Below are 18,622 nucleotides of genomic sequence, written 5' to 3'. Positions count from 1 at the left end.
TATCTTCTAATAGAAATCTTTTTTTTCTGATTGTTTTAATGCTGTGTTGTTCAATATTACTACTGTTTATATATAAACATGCCAAATGTTCATTTCCAAAGGGTGTTTTTCCACAGTAGGGGGATACTCAATTTCATTCCCATGCAAAAGCTAACATCATATCCTAAATCCATTTTTTAGAAACCAAGGATAGTGATGCAAGTTATTTGTTGCAGCAGGCCAAAAAAGAAGAGGCAGAGATTTTGGATCAGGGTATGTTATTTCTATGCCAGTGACTTGTAACTATTGTCAGGCATCATTTATGCCCTTTGAACTGACTGGACTTTGACAGCATTAAATTGCTGTGTTGTGATATTGCAATGCTTAGTGCAAGCAAGAAAATGCTTTAAGTAGGTAAATAAGCAGAAGCATTATAGTAAGGCTACAAAACACAAGTAATAAACAGCACAATTATGAAGGTTTCTTTTTAGGTGAACAGAGAGGGGGAATTGTGGGAATCCACAAAATCAGAAGGTTTTGGGAAAGCTGCAAAAGGCAGGCCTCAGAGACAGCAGAACTGTGATTAGAGCTAAGCAGTAGCCATAAGATTGATTCACAGAAAAATTATTTAAAAAGTAGAAAAGCAAGGACAAATAGAACAATGGTCTGTGTATTAACACTTGTCTAGAATAACTCCCTAAGCTACAGAAAAGTTTATCTAGCAAGATATTAGGAACTTTGAAGATTAATAATGGAGCTCTGTGCATTGTGTTTTAAGGCTTACAAGTAGGTATTGTATTTGAAATAAGCAAGCATTGTTTTAACCAAAGGTACGTGTGCTTATAGTGGTTGGATAGAACTACTGTCAATATGCTTTTGCTTTGTGTGATTGGTCAAAAAACGTATAAAGTAAGTTGTAACATTAAGTTCTTGGTCAGCTGCCTGGGATGTGAGCTGCTGGCATCTTCCCATTGTCATAACCATGTAATGAGACTGATGCTGGAAAATAAAACAGCTCAAGGCACGTTCCACAGCAGTCCCGTCCCATTTGTGGTTTGTACATAGCCCCTGGTCGGTGATATATAGTGAGAGAAGTAGTATACAGCAGAAAGAAAATAATATGGCTCTGTAGTCTAAGGCAATTTGATGCTCTCTGATTACAGTGTGTTTTCCTCTAGACTCTTACAAGAGTTGCAGAGTGGTTCTAGGTAGTTTGGTAGTCTGATGTTGAGATCTGTTTTCCCAGTCTTTTAGGATGTACAAAGCAAAGAACTGAAGCTAAGTCTGCATATAGAGATCCTGCTGAAACTGACTGGAAATGTGGCTTGAATGTAAGGTGTGAAATATGATACAAAGTAAATTCATACTCTGAGATGTTTCTAGGTAGACATGCAAAATAAATTACCATTCTGTTTGTCTAGCAAAGTAACAGTAATCATTGACCTTAATTTTGGAGTACAGTCTGAAGTACTTTAATGCAAGCATGTGTTTCATAAACAGACATGACGGAATAAAAATGTTGGGAGAAATTTTTCTGTTCAGTTAAAATATATTTTCAGGAGTTTTTGGAAAGAGAATTTTCTTTGAAGAAAGTTAAATATACATATATTGTGATGGCGCATTGACTGTAGGAGGAACTTTCTTTGTAAGAAAGTTTAACATCATAATCTGTACAAAATGGGGTCTGAATAAAGGTTACAGATAAATCTCCTATTTATTACCTGTTGGATACCTATCCCATCTTTTAATTATTTTCATATTTTAAATTATATTTGATTATTATTTAATTATTTTTCATAATTTTATTTATTTTGTGTGGTATACTTGCATATGACTGCATGCTCATACAGAGAAGTATTTTGCACAAGTTATTTGGTACACAGCTTGAAATATTTTGCTCGGTTGTAGCTGAATCTGTGAGTTGGGAAACTGAAATGTCTGTGTTGAGTTGCATATTTTCTGTGAAGTTCTGCATTTCTAAAAAAAGCTGGTTGCAATAAAAATACATTGAATGAGGTCTTTTTGCATCTGGGATAGAAATCTCTGATTGGTTTAAGTGAAAGAAGGAGATACAGCTCCTCTGCTCTCTGCCCATCTCTCTTTTGTTTCCTTAAGGAGGAAAAAAAAAGGGGGGGGGGAAGATGTGAAGGGAGGCTTGCAATGTCTTGTGGGGCAGGTGTTGAAGGGAAGAGGAAAGGAGAATCGGCATGCAGGCAGGTCCTTAGTTTTTCAGTAGTGTGCTTTTGTGATAATGTTACATGGCAAAACCATGGAAGCAGCATCAGCCAAGAAGGTGATGTACTTTTATGCCAGCATGCATTACATTTCTTTCTAAAATAAATGTTTTATATAATCTACCTTTGCTAGTTTGTATATGACTCTGAGAAAAGAGAGGAACTTGATTTGGTAGGTGATTAAAAATCCTTAGGAGAAGCTTGAAATAAAAGACAAATTTGTGTTCCAGTTTTGATATGGGATGTGTAGAATGAAGTGTTTGCGACATTTTTAGATTAAGGCCAGACGTACAAGAAAATCTTCACATGTTTTCAGGCTTTGATAACATGTTGAGGGCTCAGATTTTATGAGATCTCTTAAAGAGAGTACAAAAGTGAGATAAAAGTGACGGAATCAAACCTTGGAAGAAAATACTACTAAAAGATACTAGAAGTGATATATTCTGCTAGGAAATTATAATTAAGGAGATTGAGAATAGCAGAGGATTTGCTTCTCTCTCAGCACTGAATGATCCTGCTCAAAAATAAAAGATGAGCCTTTGATTTGGTTAGGATAAGGTTATTCATTATCTTTACAAAAGCATCTTCAGCACAATACAACAGTAGAAAAGGACCATCAGATCTAAGCAAAAAAAAAGGCAAAAGGTAAAAATTGCATACCTAAGCAGGAAAAGCGTACAACAAGCATGGAAAGAAGCCATTTTAAGTGGAATGTTTTGGTCTTCACTGTCTGACTCTTGATTTATGTTCTCTGACAGTGTTACAACGTTGTTTGACTGTAAACCAAAACATTGTTCTGTAAAAGAGTTTTGATAGTGTAGAGCCACCACAAGAAGTTTAAATTTACTGGAATATGCTTGTGGATTGTTTCACTCTTGAGATGTTGGTCTTGACAGCTATCACTTCTTCCAGAAAGAATAAGCTGCAGGTGTTTGTAGCCAATTATCTTTTCCATCGAGGAAACTGTTGATAGCATGCACCTAAGAAATGCAAGTATCTTCTCTGAAAGTGACCTAATCAAGCAGCTTCCCAGAGACTGCACTGCTAGATTTCAGTTTCTTCAGTAACATCAAATTGGTGATTCACCCATGTCTTTGTCTAGTTATACTCAGGTATTTTAAAGGCCAGGCTGTCTCATCACAAACAAGACCAAGCCTTGACCAGTGTTCCTTTCCTACTGAGTATCTTCAGGCAAACAACACCTCCAACTGTTCCAGCTGGTACAAGACCACTGCAAAGTAGTAACAAAAGATCATGCTTTGATCTTTTGCTGGATATTGCTTCACACAGAGCAGCTTTTATTCAGAATCAATAAGTCTGCTCTTTGCTAGTTATATCTAGTAAACTTTGAACCATTTCTTAAAATTACACTGCTTACAAATATTGGGATCTGCCTGGACATCACAAGACAAGCTGAAAAAAATTTAGATGCGCATTCAGAGTGTTGAATTTAGGGTAGGGTTGCAGACACTGGGTAATCAGCAAAATTAAATTCTTCATCTTTTGTTCCTTCTGAATACTCTGAGTTCTGTCAAAATGCCAGGACATGCACAGGACACTTCAGCCTAGTGTTTGTGCCGCAAGTTTGGAGATACTGGTCACATATGTAGACTTCCTGGATGTTTGTTTGATCTTTTTGTGTATGTTGAGATTCCATATTAATTTTCTCAAACACATTCATTTAAGGAAAGGATCACAGTTTCAGGGCACCTGCACTTCTGACCACTTCTGTTCTCTGATGCACACCCTTTTCCATTCATTCAGATAGTTCCTAAATATTTTAACTGCTGTGGTCACAAAACCCCTGCTTAATGTAAGCTCTAACAGGACAAGCTCATCCCTCATGTATGCCCATGTATAGTGGCTATAGTACTCAAACTGCACTACTCTATACACCAGTGTTCAAAGGTTTGTCATATATCTTATGGTCAATGTCTCAGCTCTAGGAGAAAACCAGAACAGATCACCAACTAGAATCCCCAATTAATACCTTCCATAAAGACCACTAACTTTTCATTAAAGCATCCTGTCTTAAAAAATTATTCCCTGGGCATTTCGTGTTTTTAAGTTGAATTCTTCTACTCTCTTTTCTTCTTGTTCTCTATTGAGCCCTATCTTTTAACAGTTTCTTTTGAAGCAGCTAATATCAGACAGGTAAACAAAAGAACTGTTTTGTCTTCTTTTTATTTTTTCAATCAACAAGCAATATATATTTTAGAGACCGAGTTAATTATTCTGTGACAACACTCAGCAACACCAGAGAAAAAATGCCCCACTTTTGGCTGGAGCATGAAGCTGTCAAACTTCTTCACTCAAGTAAAGTGAACATATAAACTCTTAGAGTTCTGAAACCTTTGTAACAACCGTAGTATGTTGCTGTCCTTTTGCAGCCAATAATTACAAGGCAGTTGATTAGACAGTTGATACAGAACTAGGGGAAGGTAAACTGTGCAAGGATCATTAAACTTGCTTTAAAAAGGTCTGCAGTTCAAAATAGCATCAGGCTTGTTTGTTTAAAGAGACTTCTCATAGTTACATTAGGGACAGCAGTGCTTTATCCGCTCAGACCTCTCATTGGAAATGATTGCTTATTGGTCATCTATAGGTCTCCAGCCCAGACAAAACCAAAACGTTTGTTTTGTATGACATTCATTTAATTTTTAAAATAAAATTTTTAAAAATAAAATGAGTTGGGGAAGAAAAAGCCAATGAAGAGTATTTTAATACTAAATGTTTCCTTAGTAAAGGAAATTTCAGCTAGGTTTCTGCTTCAGCACCGGTTGATGGTTGCTTTAGTAATTAAAAATCTTCCTCAGATATGGTTTGTATCCAAAACTCCTGTGATATACTTTTGAAATGTTTGGATTTGTTTTGAATCAGTACTTGGACTTGTTAAATGACAGTATTAAGATAGTGGAATGCTCTAGCTTTAAGAATTGCATTGGAAGCAAATAATCCCTATTTGTTGTATAGTTTAATGATTTTGTCTCTTCTCTAATTTGCTTTGTTAATATCATTGAAATTAGCCTTGCTACTAAAGTAATTATTTTCTGACAGACTGGGTCATCTGGGATATTTCATTTCCAAGGGCAAGGAAGGCAATTCTACTCAAAATCATTGGACAGGGACTATTTAACAACATGACAGGTCCTCTAAGGATCATTTTCAAAAGACTTAGTTTCCTCTGTCCCAGGCTATAAATGATGATTTCTGGTTCTGAATGGGGTTTTTTGGGTTTTGATTTTTTTGTTTGTTACGGGGGTGGGGTAGTGTTTGTTTCCTTGTTTATTTCTTTGGTTTGTGTGGAAGCTTCATTATTTATAGTTTCAACTTTCTAAAAAATGTTCTAGATAGCCTATCATAAAATAATACAATTTTTGAATTACAAGTGATTTGTGTTTGAAATAAAAGGATATCTACTCTCAGTAACTCTTAAAGTACATTGAATGTCTCTTTCCACTCAAATGATGTAGTGGTATTTAACAGAACTGATAATAGTTTCAGGCAGCCAAGAAACTTGGTTAATAAGTTCTGTTTTCATGGTTTTTTTTGCCGTGAGCTATTGGTCTGGAATGTACTGAAATGTTTGTTGAATACCTAAGTTACAGTCATAACTTTTTTGCTAGCAAGCACGTTGAGAAGACAGTTTTCCCTCCACTGCCAGTTGATATCATTACTAAGGAGTGTTATTATTTGGAGAAAAAGAAGGCGTATAACCCAGACTGAATAAATAAAAGCAAATTTAATGGGTCATGTGTTTTTTTTACTGTGGGTGTTACAGAATCTGCTTGTAAATGGGAAATTCAGTATTCTTACAGCTTAAGCTTCTTATACAATGACAAACTTCAAAGAAATATGTTTTTAAAAGTGTCATGATTGTCTATTACTATCTTTGTAAGTGAAAAATTTGATAAAACTATAGAAATTTTCCCTCTTTGATTTATAACTCTGCAGTAGCCTGGCAAATCCAGACAATTTCATCATAAGTATTCTTTTACTGAGATGTGCGCACTTTTTCCTTTCCCTTTTGCTTTCATTTTCCCTTCCTCTTTTTCTCTTGTTCCTTTTTCCCAAGAACATATCTCCAGAGGTGATGGATGATTCCTTGCTTGAGTGTCAGGTAAACGTGAGCATCTATATGTAATTTAAAGTCAGTAAGGATTTGACTGTATCTTTTCATACTAGAAACCTGGCTCATTCAGTTCCTGAGGCTGAAACAGTTCCTCTTTGCTACTTTTGTCACTGACTGTTTGAATAACTTTGTTACATTATACCTTGCTGAAGCCTCCTAGAACTACTCGACCTGTTATAATTGGTTTATTTTCTCTTTTACTCCTATCTTTTCTCTTTTCTGTACAGGTGATTTCTATTCACTCCTTTCTAAGCTGCTAGGAGGAAGGAGAGAGATTGTACATGTGCATAAGCATAACCCTACAGAAAAAGCAGAATCAGGTCTTGTAGCAGAGATTGCAAATGTAGTCCAAAAGAAGGATCTTGCCAGAGAGATCACAAATCATGATGAAAGGGACAATACTATTCTTGTGAGAGACAGAACTCAGAAATTCCACAGACTAGAGTCTACCTTGAGGCCACCAGAGAACAGACATTTCTCTTTACAACAGTCTAAAAATGGTGAGGGAGGCTGGGAAAAAGAACATAAAGGAGGTGGGTTTGGGTTAATTTTATACAACAAAATGCAATGCAAGAGCTGTGATCCACATTAGCAAAATCTGAAGGGAATTTCAGTGGAGGCTTGGAAGTATTTTACATGGTGTTCTTCCTAATTACTGAAATGTTCTCCCTCTAATTTAAAGGTATTTCACTGGGGTTCTTTCCCCCTCCATGTGTGAAGAAAGAATGTGTGCTGATGGCATAATACTAGTACTTCAGTACAGTATTATTTTCTACTCTTAGGACTTTTACTTAATGATTTTATATTGGTTATGCTAAAACAAAGTACACATAGGATATAGTAGACGCAGGAAGTGAAGAATTTAATACAAGTAACTACTGTAAAATGGTCACTGGAATAATCAGTACATTTTATGGGTTTGCTGACTACCTTGATCTGTCAGATACACAATTTTATAAAATTTATTGCTGTAATTGTATTAGATATTTTTCTCTCATTCAGAAAGAGTGGTAGGTAATCCTGAAAAATTCTTCAGAAGTAACATTTTCTGCATATTGATTTCAAATTGGGCTTGACTCTCCAAATATTCTTGTGCAGGCAGTTTTATTGTGCTACAAATATAATTTATTCCCTTCAGGTTTCTATGACAGCCATGGAATTACTGTGTTTGTTTTACCTGCATTTTGGTCTCTGTGATATTGACTGTCCTTAGCCTTACTTGCTAATGTGGAAAGCCAGATAATGCAGCATGTGATGAGTATCTCATAAAATAAGCTGATATTTGTGCATGAAAGCCATCTGTATCCATGAGCTGTAGCCAAACATGCCAGCTTTTATGTTGTAACCACCTAGACTGATGTTTCCAAGTACTTTTGTACACATATATGTATCATCCATCAACCATTTGATTTTTATTTCAGTTCATAATGTTAACATGTATTGTCTCTGCTTTTAAGTCTTGTGTTTGTATTTAAAAGAAAACCAAAGGTGAGGACTTGCCAATGTTACATTGTGCAATCCAATTAAATAAGAGTCTATCAAATTATTGGCAGAGGAAGAAAAAAACAGGTGGAATGTTACTATATGCCTGACATATGTGTAAATCATAAATAATTCCATAAACCTGACTGGAATTAAATGTTCGGGAAAGTAATTTGGATAGCATTTCCTTCATGTGGATAGTTCAGTTTAGACTAATAACATGTGGTGCATACAAACAAAGAAGAAAATTCCTTTCTATTTTCACTGATCCAGAAGAGGGAATGTCAGTGAGCTGAATAAATGGCTCAGTTTGACACCTTTTATAGCATGAATTCTAACCACAGAAAGTATTTTCTTGGATATGTCAGTAGCCATATATTCATTTGAGGGTAATTTGTTAGCGGCAGACTAATTAATAAATGAACTTTCAAATTAGGCAGTTTTGAGGTATAGGAAAAAAGGAAACGGACATTTTCCTAATAAGCATTTTGGGATGTTTTTTTATGTTTATAATATCTTTATTACAGAATTCCTGACCTGCAGAAGCTGTCAATGCCATCTTTTGGTAAAAGAACTTTGTAGCAATAAAGTATTTAAGCATATATTTTGTTTCTTTTTAGATAACTATTTACATACTTAAAACAAAATCTTCTGTAAGAGAATTTTCCTCCTCAGGGGAAGAAGTAAAGTTGTCTTGATTTAATAAAAATTTATCCCCTTTGTAAAACATTTACTGAATTGAATTGAAAAAATTGTCTTAGGGCAAGACTCTGCTATTAAATTAATTTCATTGAACTGTTTAAAAATCACCAGTATTAAAATAGTTCAATATTTTTAGTCTTGCAAATACTCCAGTTTTTAACATGTAATTGCCCTGAAGTACCAAGTACCTGAAATACCAAGTGGCGAATACAGTAGGTAAAGTTGTTATAAACGTTCAAACTATACTACTGCTCCTCCTGCACTGTGGTTAGCTTGTTAACCTAGACTAGTCAATAACCTGTCAGGTTATTTAATATCACTGCAACTCGTACAGTGATATTAAATACCCTCTAAATATGTCAAAGAGTGTAATTCTCCAATTTTCAAAACTCCTTTGTGCATTGCTTAATTAAATTTGTCAAGACTTAAATGAGTGCTGTGATGGCAGGGAGTGCAGTATGACTTAAAGTTTGCAAAGTTAAAAGCTAGAATGATCTTCCAGGAAATTCTGGTTATTAAATTACAATTATGTCAGTAAATAAGGCATTTCTTTAGAGACTTAATTGCATGTTCTAAATTTAGGTAATTCTTTCTTGTTTTCTTTTTTTTTAATGAAAGGAACTACTCTGAGTTGAAAACTAGAAGATCTAGTACCTAGTTTAGAGATCTCATTCACAAGAACACTGGTGATCTTGTTTTTTCTAAGTAATCATAAATTACTTCAATGGGGAAAGTAATTTTTATTAGCCTCATATGAAACTGTTCCATGGACCACTTATTCTTGTAGGGAAATAAATTATAAGTCTTAGGTAAAGGAAGTCTGAATTTAGTGAGTTTTGTAAAAAGCTAGTTGCCTTGAGATAAACTTGTATAAAGGACTTTCAGAATGGACTGAAAGGAAAAAGGAAATACAATACTAATAAAGAAATTTTGGAAAAATGTGATAAAATCTAAAGATTGTATTGAGGCTAGAGCTCTTGTGATTAGACCGTATGTCACTGTACATTCTTTTTATTATTTTGATCTATCAGAAACATTTATTCCTTTAAGTATAAACATTTTCTATTTTAGAGCATGTGTCTTCTGAGAGACTAAATAGAGGCCAAAATAGAGGTCCTATGTTTTGCCAGGTTTTTTTTCTAGCTTTTTTAAAAAAGGCTCAGAGGCCTCTGTAACATGAAACATAGACAAGCTTTTTAGAGTTTACCATAAAGGGATATTGGATGAGCAAGTAAGGAAGCAGACACTCAATTTCCATTCTCTTATTCCTTCCAAAATCCAAACTTCTGTGAATATACCTGGCACTGCACCTGCTGTGATCAACTCAACTCAACAGAAGCATGAATATGTATAATTTTTTGTAACAGTTTTTCCTTTAGCTTGCAGCTTTTGTTCAGGTAAAATTTCTACAGGGCAGGATTTCTTGTTTTGGAAGTTTCTGATTACTGTCCTGGATACACTGCAGTTGCTGATAGCTTGTAGGATTCTTTTAGGTCACCTACTCTAGCTTATGATATCACAGTCCAAACAGGTAAAACATCTCCTAGTCTGCAGTAGCTTTTCAGCACTGCTTTCATATTTCTCTTGGATAGGTTGTAGAGAATGATTTTCCCTCCACTTTATTCCTGCTGTTCCTCCTCAGACTACAGCTCTTCCAAGTGAAATGCAGGGGGAAGGTGTTATCAGGACAGATGGGTTGCACAGGTGGCTTAAAGATTTTATAAATAGTTTCCCATTAATTTTGCCTTTCATTGGAAAATTACTTCCAGGTCAAGGTGAACCCTCTCAGACTCCTTGGGGGCTGTGTTCTAAGGTCTGTGATCTGCCTTCTTTCAAAGCAGGATGCCCTGACACTTTGTGAATTTGGAAATCTTTTTCACCTGCCTAGATGGTACGCCAGTGACTGGTGTTTAGGATCAGAGCAGAACTCACAAACTTTACGTGAACTGAAAATTGCAAAGTAAAGTGTGGTTGCTTTCAAACGCACTATTAGTGAAGTGGCTCCAGTTTCACATAACTTCAAAGAAATTGCTTCTTATTTGCCATTTGGCTGTATATGCCTACATGCTAATTATGTGTTGTAAAAATACCTGAATTATGCTCAACAAATCAATTTCTGAAAGGAAGCAGTGGTGGATTTCCTAACATGTAGAAAAAATTTTAGAATTTTTTGGTTTTCATTTCTTTCTATTTTATCAGAATTAGTGAGATCTCTCTCACCGTTACATTTTTTATCTTTGATAATCTAGTTCGTTTGCCTCTTAATACACTGCCGGAGCCACACAAGAGCAATCTCTTCCAAATAGTATTTAAGTAGGTGATCTGTGAGAAATCAATCCTTGCAGTCAACTTTCCACCACTTTTTAAATATTGAACAGTTTGCACCTTTTATCCTTCTCAGTCTGCTTTTACGTAAGAGAGATTGAAGAGACCATACTTTTATCTTTTTAATGTTAATTTCTAAAACTAAATTTCTCTCCCTTAGTTGAGTTTTACAGTTTAAGACAAATACAAGAAGTCTTCTTTTCTTAGTGTTAAAGGCTTTAATAGAAAAAAAAAAATATGATTCACCTTCCACATTTCATTTAGTGATTTGTGGTATTTATGTATATGATTAATGATATTTATAGATGTGGTTTTTTATCAAACACTGATAGTTAATGTTTAAATTTTCCTGCTGATTTCAATTGTATATTTTTGTAATCTTTCAGTGTAGAAAGTATTTACATAACTTCTGAAACTTCTAGAGTATGTATACATGTATCCTTATAAGTTGGAGAAAAGAATGGAGTCAAAATCAGTTTTGACATTTGTGTCATCTGTACATAGCAGGTTGCCAGTGCTTGTGCATGCTTTATTATGTTAAAACTATGCTTGGAATTGAATTGCAATGCATTGAATAGAAATACTGCATGTAAGAAAATGTCCATGTAATTCCCAATAGTCTGCACCAAATGTCAGCTAACCATATTTGGATTTTTTAAATAAATTTGCTACATTATTATATATTTTGTTTTTTCATATTTATTTATTTATTTGGTCAGATTTCCACATAGAAGAGGCTGTGGAGTGGACTGGGTTAGACCTCAAACTAGGCCAAGTTTCTGGCTTGGCTCTGGACCCTGAAAATAACCTAGTTGTCTTCCACAGAGGTGATCACGTTTGGGATGAAAAGTAAGTAGAGGCCCTTCCCAAATGGTGAGTTAGAAGGTTGAACTCCTGTATGCTGTTTATATACCTTCTCAAGAAAAGACAGCTTGAAGTTCTTTTTCCATTTAAAAATTCAGTTCTTTGGCTGAAAGTGCCAGAATAGAAATGGTGACTGACAATTCAGGATGATGAGTTATTAAGTCTTTAGACAGTAAGAATGTGTCTCCCAGGGAAAAGAACATAGTACATTAGGTCCTTAAACAGTATGACCATGTTAGTATGATATGCACTGCGATTAATTATCCTTACTTTTCCATGTCTCTTAGCAGGAATAATTAGCCTGGGTGAATAATGTTTTAGTATGGTATACTACAATTAGTACTTGGGTTTAAGACATGCAAAGCTTTGTCCATTCTTCTTTATGTTTATATACACTGAAAAAAGGGGATTGTTACAAGGTACTCTCTCAAAACAAACTTTATTCTACTCATTTGATAAAATTTGCTACATTTAGCATCACTCAAACAAAAAAAAAGTCTGAACTCTAGAATGGTGGTACTTCTAGTGTTTGTAAAATAATGTAGTCAGAGCTATATTATTTTAAGGACAGAACAATCTAGTGAAGAGTACTATCTTTATTTTTACAATGTTCTTATGTATTTGATTTTTAAAATTGTTTATGTGTTTATATGGATACTTTTGAAATTGCAAGAAATACTAGGAGAAAGTAGTACAAGCCTATAATATGTTATGTGGTAGCATTTCAAATATACCCTTTAAAAATTTTTTCTTCCTTTTAAGCATCTGTTCTCCATATATATATATATATTTATATATATATTTATATGTATAGCTATAACAGTAAAAGGTACGTCTGTTTTCAAATCCTGAATAATTCATTTAAAGATAACATCATGTCTGAAAAATAGGACAGTATTCTGAACATTATGATAACAAATTATGCTTAGAATAGTGTTTCATGAAAGAAAATAAGTTACTTTGGTTTTAAGGTAAATAACATAATGCAGCAGATAAAACAATCATTTGTTTCTCATATGCGTCAGTGATATCTCCAGCTCAAGTGTATATAAATACAGACTAAATGATGCATTATACAACTTGTATTACTCAGACTTCAAGTATTGTGTAAAAGCTGTTTTTTTATCTTCCTACTCAGGAACATAAGTGCTGTTCTTTGTGTTGTTGAATAACGAATTGTGAAAATATTTGAAAATAGGCTGGTCCTTGTAACATACATATTTTTGAGTGTCTGGCAATTGAAGTATACCAACAATCCAGAGCACAAAACTTGAATTTCAGATCCAACAGTGTTGGGAAAGCCTACAGGTTTTAAACAAAACAAAACAAATTCCCTAAAGCAACAGGTGTGCATGATAAATCAACCATGTTGAGAGACAGATAGAACTTCAGCTTCATTATGCTGTGGCTGCAGAAGAAGATTGGAGTTGTGATATGTAGTCTAGAAATCCATGTATGTACCACCAGTGCTCAGTGACACATGGCCTTCCATAAAGGTAATTTATCATTAAATCCTAGTTCTTGAGGGCTTTTATTCCTGAGTCTTACTTTTTTTCTTCTTCTTTTTGTGGAGCATAGTTAATCAGTGTATAGGAAATCTAGTGTTGATAGGGACCCTTAAGTCAGCTGAACTAGAACTCTGTAGGCCTTTCATGTAGAGTATGGTGGTTTTAAAATGTATTTTGAAAACATGCCTGTTGTTAAGCTCTTGTTCCACATCTTGTCGCATGGAGAAGAGGCACACAGAAACGTGTCAGCCTTCCCTTTTTACCTTTGGGTACACATATGGGCATTGAGGTTACTTTCATTTGTTGTGATGAAAAAGGAAGAAGTAATGGGTGTTCTCATTTTTCAAGAAAAAAAATGGTATTTAGAAGGGGTTTATCATGACAGTTGTATGGAGGAGGCATAAGAAGTTAGCAGACTTTTAAGTTAACTTTTATCATTAGCTGCAAATACACAGTTAATCAAATATTCTTTACCAAATTGTAAACATAAATCAATAGCCTGAAAGCCTAGAATTTATTTTCTGTTTCAATGCTTCACCAGCTTAGTATAGAAGCAAATAAAACAAAAACAATCTGTGCTGTTAAGCTTTGCACAAATGTTTCCAATGCATTATTAACATATGCCACAAAAGCGGGATCCTCATTCAGTTTAATATATCTGGTTGAATGATCTGTGCTGTTGCAAAAGGTAACGTCAGTCTACTTTAGAGGTTATGCAGTGACAAGCACTGTAATACAGTAGCAGTTTTGCAGTGGCTGTAGCATTCCTTCAGCATATGATTTTTAAAAAATAATCCTCTTAAATAATTAAGGTTCTTCTACTGCATGGTCTCTTCAGTTTCAGAACAGTCTTTGCTGTAAGCAGCATGTATTTTGTGGAGTGAAAAAAAACTATTCAGCTGGCTAAGCAGTGAATCAGCTGGAAGTTATTTTGTATTTTGTGATGAAATATGTGTGCTGTTTATCCAATTTACAAAGAACTTACTAGAGAATATCAGTTACATTCTTGTTACTGCATTCTTATCTAGGTAGGTAGGCTGAGCTTAATATCACAATGGTGATGGGTATTGATCAAGAATAGACCTCAGGGTTGTCCTTTCAGAGGTTATGAGATCAGGTGGTCTGTCTAAATTTACTATGTAGCCCACGAGAAGGATACTAGATTTAGCAAGAAATCCTTTTCATTAATGGGCAGCAGAGGAGGGATGAGAAGTAAAAACATAAATGTGGAATTACATTGGAGTTTAAAATTAGAAGTAGTAGATAAGCAATGAATTTTACCTGTCCTTCAGTATCAAAGTGCAGAACCTATTAGGAAACCATGCTTTAGAGCAATATGAGTACTGTGTTTAGTTGTTCTCTTTGTGTGCTTTTGGTCTTGCTGCTTTTAACCTGGAAGTAGTCAGCATTGTTTGTATTCTTATGTACCATTTAAATCAAAGGAACATTGCCTGGAAATTAATCTCAAGCACTGGGAAGAAAAGAGTGACTGTGATTTTGTAGCATTCTAGTCATTCTCCTAGAAAAGAAGTTTGACAGGGAGAAGATGAATGGAAGATCACTCCCATAAACTCAAGTTCAATAGAATTTCTCTGTGTACCATACAATCTCTTGTTTACACTGAAATTACTTAGTTCCCAGAAGAGCTGGGCATAGCAGGAAATACTTAGGCGTCTAGACAGCACCATTACTAAGAGCTACAATCATAACAAGGGAAGCCACTAATTATTTTAAGTAGTTTAGATAGTCAGTTCTGCATCACTAAGATTCTTTTCTTTGATAATTTGTGTAGATTTTCTGCAGTTATCTATGTACATTAAAAATCATGTTAGTTCAATCCATCCATTGTTGATGCTACAGTTTGGTAATCCATAGCTAGGGCAAGACCTTTAAAATTTCAAAATTAAGAGAACTTGTCATGGCAGATGACTGTCATGAATGGTAAAGAATATAACAGCACCTGCTGAATAATATTCAAACAAGAAGGTATACAATACCAGTATAGGCCTTTGTGTGTCATTGCCATTTATCCATTGTCTTCCTCTACATGATGGCAGAACTCTGGGGAGAGTTTTAGTACCTTTCACCTTTGGTTTAACCATTCATAGTCAAAAGGATTATTTTGGCATTAGATAATATTTCTACCAGAAATTCAGTAGTTACAGATAGTTACTATATGCAATGGCATTATCTAAATACTATTTTCTAATCATAGCCTATGCAGAAATCTAAACACATTCTGTATTGATTTTTCTAGTTATGTATAAAGCCAATATTGCTTTTCCACATTAAAAATTCTAGACATATAAATATTTAATGTAATGGAGATGTGAGACTGCTATAGCTGTACAATACATAGTTTTAATGGCTTTATTCAAAGCCTTCTCTGTGACTACAAAGTATATTCTCGTTTACCAAGTAGCATCAATCATGGCTGGATTTCTCTTGGGATTTACAAATAGATTTAAGAATACAAAGTGGGAGCAGGGAATGGGCCTTGTATTCAAGCATTTTTCATTCACATCAAACACTATGCTCTAACATTTAGCCTGAAATATTGTTCAAAATATTTTACACTCTGTTTACCTTCACTAAAAACTGAACATATGTTTTAACAGGTTAGAGTAAGAGCCAATGTCTCTGTAAGGATACAGCCAACTATATTTTTATTTTTTTGAAGCATATGATAATTTCATGCTTAGTAAATGTCCTCTGGAAAGTTTATCCTGATTCTTAATGTATGAAATAGTGACATGTACAAATGTTTTTTATGAATATATTCCGTGTATCTTGAAAATTGAGTGCAATTTTGTGCGATGAGGAGGAATGCACATAATATCCTATAGTCTTGTGTAAGCACACTGTGAAAACAATAAGAACCATAAGAACTAAATCTTGTAGTAGTAAGCTCTACAAAATACTGAAATGCATATGAAAAAAGAAAAAGCAGAAGACATACAAACATGCATAGACTGCCTTAGATGGTACAAAGCACCATAGAGACATACCTGGTCTTACTGGCAGATATGCCCTGGTGATTCCCTATATTTTTTTCTTAGGCTATATTGTTGAATTTCTAATTTCTGTGTTGCCATGACAATGAAATTATTAAACAAAATAATTTGAAAAGGGGTTTTTACTTACTTGCTTTAGGACTATCTTTAATTGTTGCTGTGTTGATTTGGTGCTCCGTTAGTTTAGAAGTCATAACCTCAGTTGGAAATGTAGACATACAACACTATTAACTCTTAAAACTATACAGTGATGTTATAAGGTTTATATTTAAAGAAAGAAAAAGCCAATAACCCCACACTAGAACTGAACTACAAAACTTGGCTTTAAGTTGTGTGTATATTGTTCATTGGTAGAACCTTCTAATGCTGGCTTTCTATTCCACTCTTTTTGTACAGTTCTTTTGACAGCAAATTTGTCTATCAGCAAAGAGGCCTTGGACCAATTGAACAGAACACAATTATTGTCTTGAATCCAAGTAATGCAAAACTGCTTCATTCCACAGGCAAGAGTCTGTAAGTTGGGGTTTTTTTCTCTTACTAATTGAACTAATATTTACTATATTCTATGCCAAAGAGTCCCTAAACTATTTTTTTTTTGTGTTTTATATTATGTTTGTGCATTTATATACAATTGTGTAATCGTAGCCTATCTTCAGGTAAATAAATAAACAAAGTCAACAAATAATAAAATTAATTCGCTATCTCTATTACCTCTATTTTCTAACATTTCGTATAATTGCATCTACCAGGGAGATTAACAGAAGTGAATCTTGTACATTGTCCTTATAAATGCTAAGGCAGCCTGAGATATCTGAGATGAATTGAATTTCATACCTGAGACACTATTGTCAAGAAAATTCTAAGCTGTAAAGATTTATTTTTCATTAAATGCTACATGTAGTTAGTACGTACAGCGTTTGTTTTTGATCTGTAGATAAAAAATGAAATCTTCACATCTATATCATTCTTCCAGGAAAATGATTTTAACTTCATTCTTCTACATTTGTGCTTGCAGATTTTATTTACCACATGGTTTGAGTGTAGATAAAAATGGTAACTACTGGGTCACTGATGTAGCTCTTCATCAGGTATGTATCTGAAACTTTAGTATCAGGACCATAACATTTTGCTTTAAAGTATTTTTATTTTCCTAGAGATTTGACATACATTGTTTATCTAGGCCTGTTTAGAATAACATTAAGAATATGCCTACAGAAATTCACCCCTGTGCACTTCATGGAATATAGTTGTGTTGAATAATTTGCTATGAGACATAGCATGTAGAAATAATTGAATCATAGACTCAGACCATAGAATCATGGTCTGAGTTGGAAGGGGCCTTAAAGATTATCATGTTCCAGCTGCCCTGCCATGGGCAGGGACATGTTCCGCTAGGCCAGGATGCTCAGAGCTCCATCCAACATGGCCTGGAGCACTTGCAGAGGTGAGACAGCCGCAGCTTCTTTGGGCAGCCTCACAGTGGCATCACCAACCTTGTGGTAAAGAACCTCCTCCTAATATTTAATCTAAACCTACTCCCTGTTTGAAGTCATTCCCACTTGAATGGGGAATTCTATCACTACGTACATCTGTAAAAAGTTCATTTCTGACTTTCTTGTGGGCTCCCTTCAGGAGCTGGGAGTTCACAATTAGGTCACCCAGAAGCCTTTTATTCTCCAGGCTGAACAGTTCTCTGAGCCTTCCCTCACAGCAGAGGTGCTTCATCCCTCTGATCACCTTGGTGCCTCCTCTGGCCTCTCTCCAGCAGCTCCATGTCCTTCCTGTGCCGGGACCCCGGGGCTGGAGGCAGCTCTGCAGGTGGGGTCTCAGCAGAGCGGGGCAGAGGCAGAATCCCCTCCCTGCCCTGCTGCCCACAGGGCTTTGGATGCAGACCAGGACATGGTTAACCTCTGACTGTGAGCACACCTTACCAAGCTCATGTTGAACTTCTCATTAACCAACACTGTCTTCTCATGGCTGCTCTCAATCCCTTTTCTTCCCAGCCTGTGTTTGTGCTTGGGATTGCCTCAACCCAGGGGCAATCCCAAGACCTTGCACTTGGCCTTGTTGAATTTCACAAGGTTCTCATGGAGCCCTCTCTCCAGCCTTTCAAGATACTTCTGTAATTTTCTGCTATGTCTTTTGCTTATCAATGCAAAGTCTAGAAAGTGAAACTAAATTATTTGCTTTGTAATAACAGCAAATTTGTATTTTAAGCAGAAGTTTCCTATAATCAGGACTATTGAAAAGCTAGCAATAAATATTATGGTCAATATATTAAGATTATATTTGGTATGTAAATTTATTGTATACACAGTGATAGGAGTTTTTCCCTAGGCCACCTAGGTCTTTGGTTTCACCTTCCATAACTAAAACCTCTTT

At 35.1% G+C, this 18,622-nt stretch overlaps 1 protein-coding gene across 6 annotated transcripts in view; it reads left to right on the top strand.

The window, feature by feature from the left end:
* Window positions 1-18,622, top strand: part of PAM (peptidylglycine alpha-amidating monooxygenase) — a 114,460-nt gene that overhangs the window by 84,523 nt on the left and 11,315 nt on the right. For 4 of the 6 annotated variants that reach the window (XM_058044643.1, XM_058044642.1, XM_058044640.1 and 1 more), the window contains exons 15-19: window positions 181-252; window positions 6,573-6,878; window positions 11,574-11,703; window positions 16,637-16,753; window positions 17,256-17,328. In XM_058044643.1, coding sequence (XP_057900626.1) covers window positions 181-252; window positions 6,573-6,878; window positions 11,574-11,703; window positions 16,637-16,753; window positions 17,256-17,328 — 698 coding nt within the window. The remainder of the gene's footprint in view (window positions 1-180; window positions 253-6,572; window positions 6,879-11,573; window positions 11,704-16,636; window positions 16,754-17,255; window positions 17,329-18,622) is intronic. The other 2 variants (XM_058044645.1, XM_058044644.1) reach the window with 1 other exon arrangement.

This window comes from Melospiza georgiana, chromosome Z (genome assembly GCF_028018845.1).
Source record: "Melospiza georgiana isolate bMelGeo1 chromosome Z, bMelGeo1.pri, whole genome shotgun sequence".
Lineage (NCBI taxonomy): Eukaryota > Metazoa > Chordata > Aves > Passeriformes > Passerellidae > Melospiza > Melospiza georgiana.
This window is presented reverse-complemented; position numbering and strand designations above follow the sequence as displayed.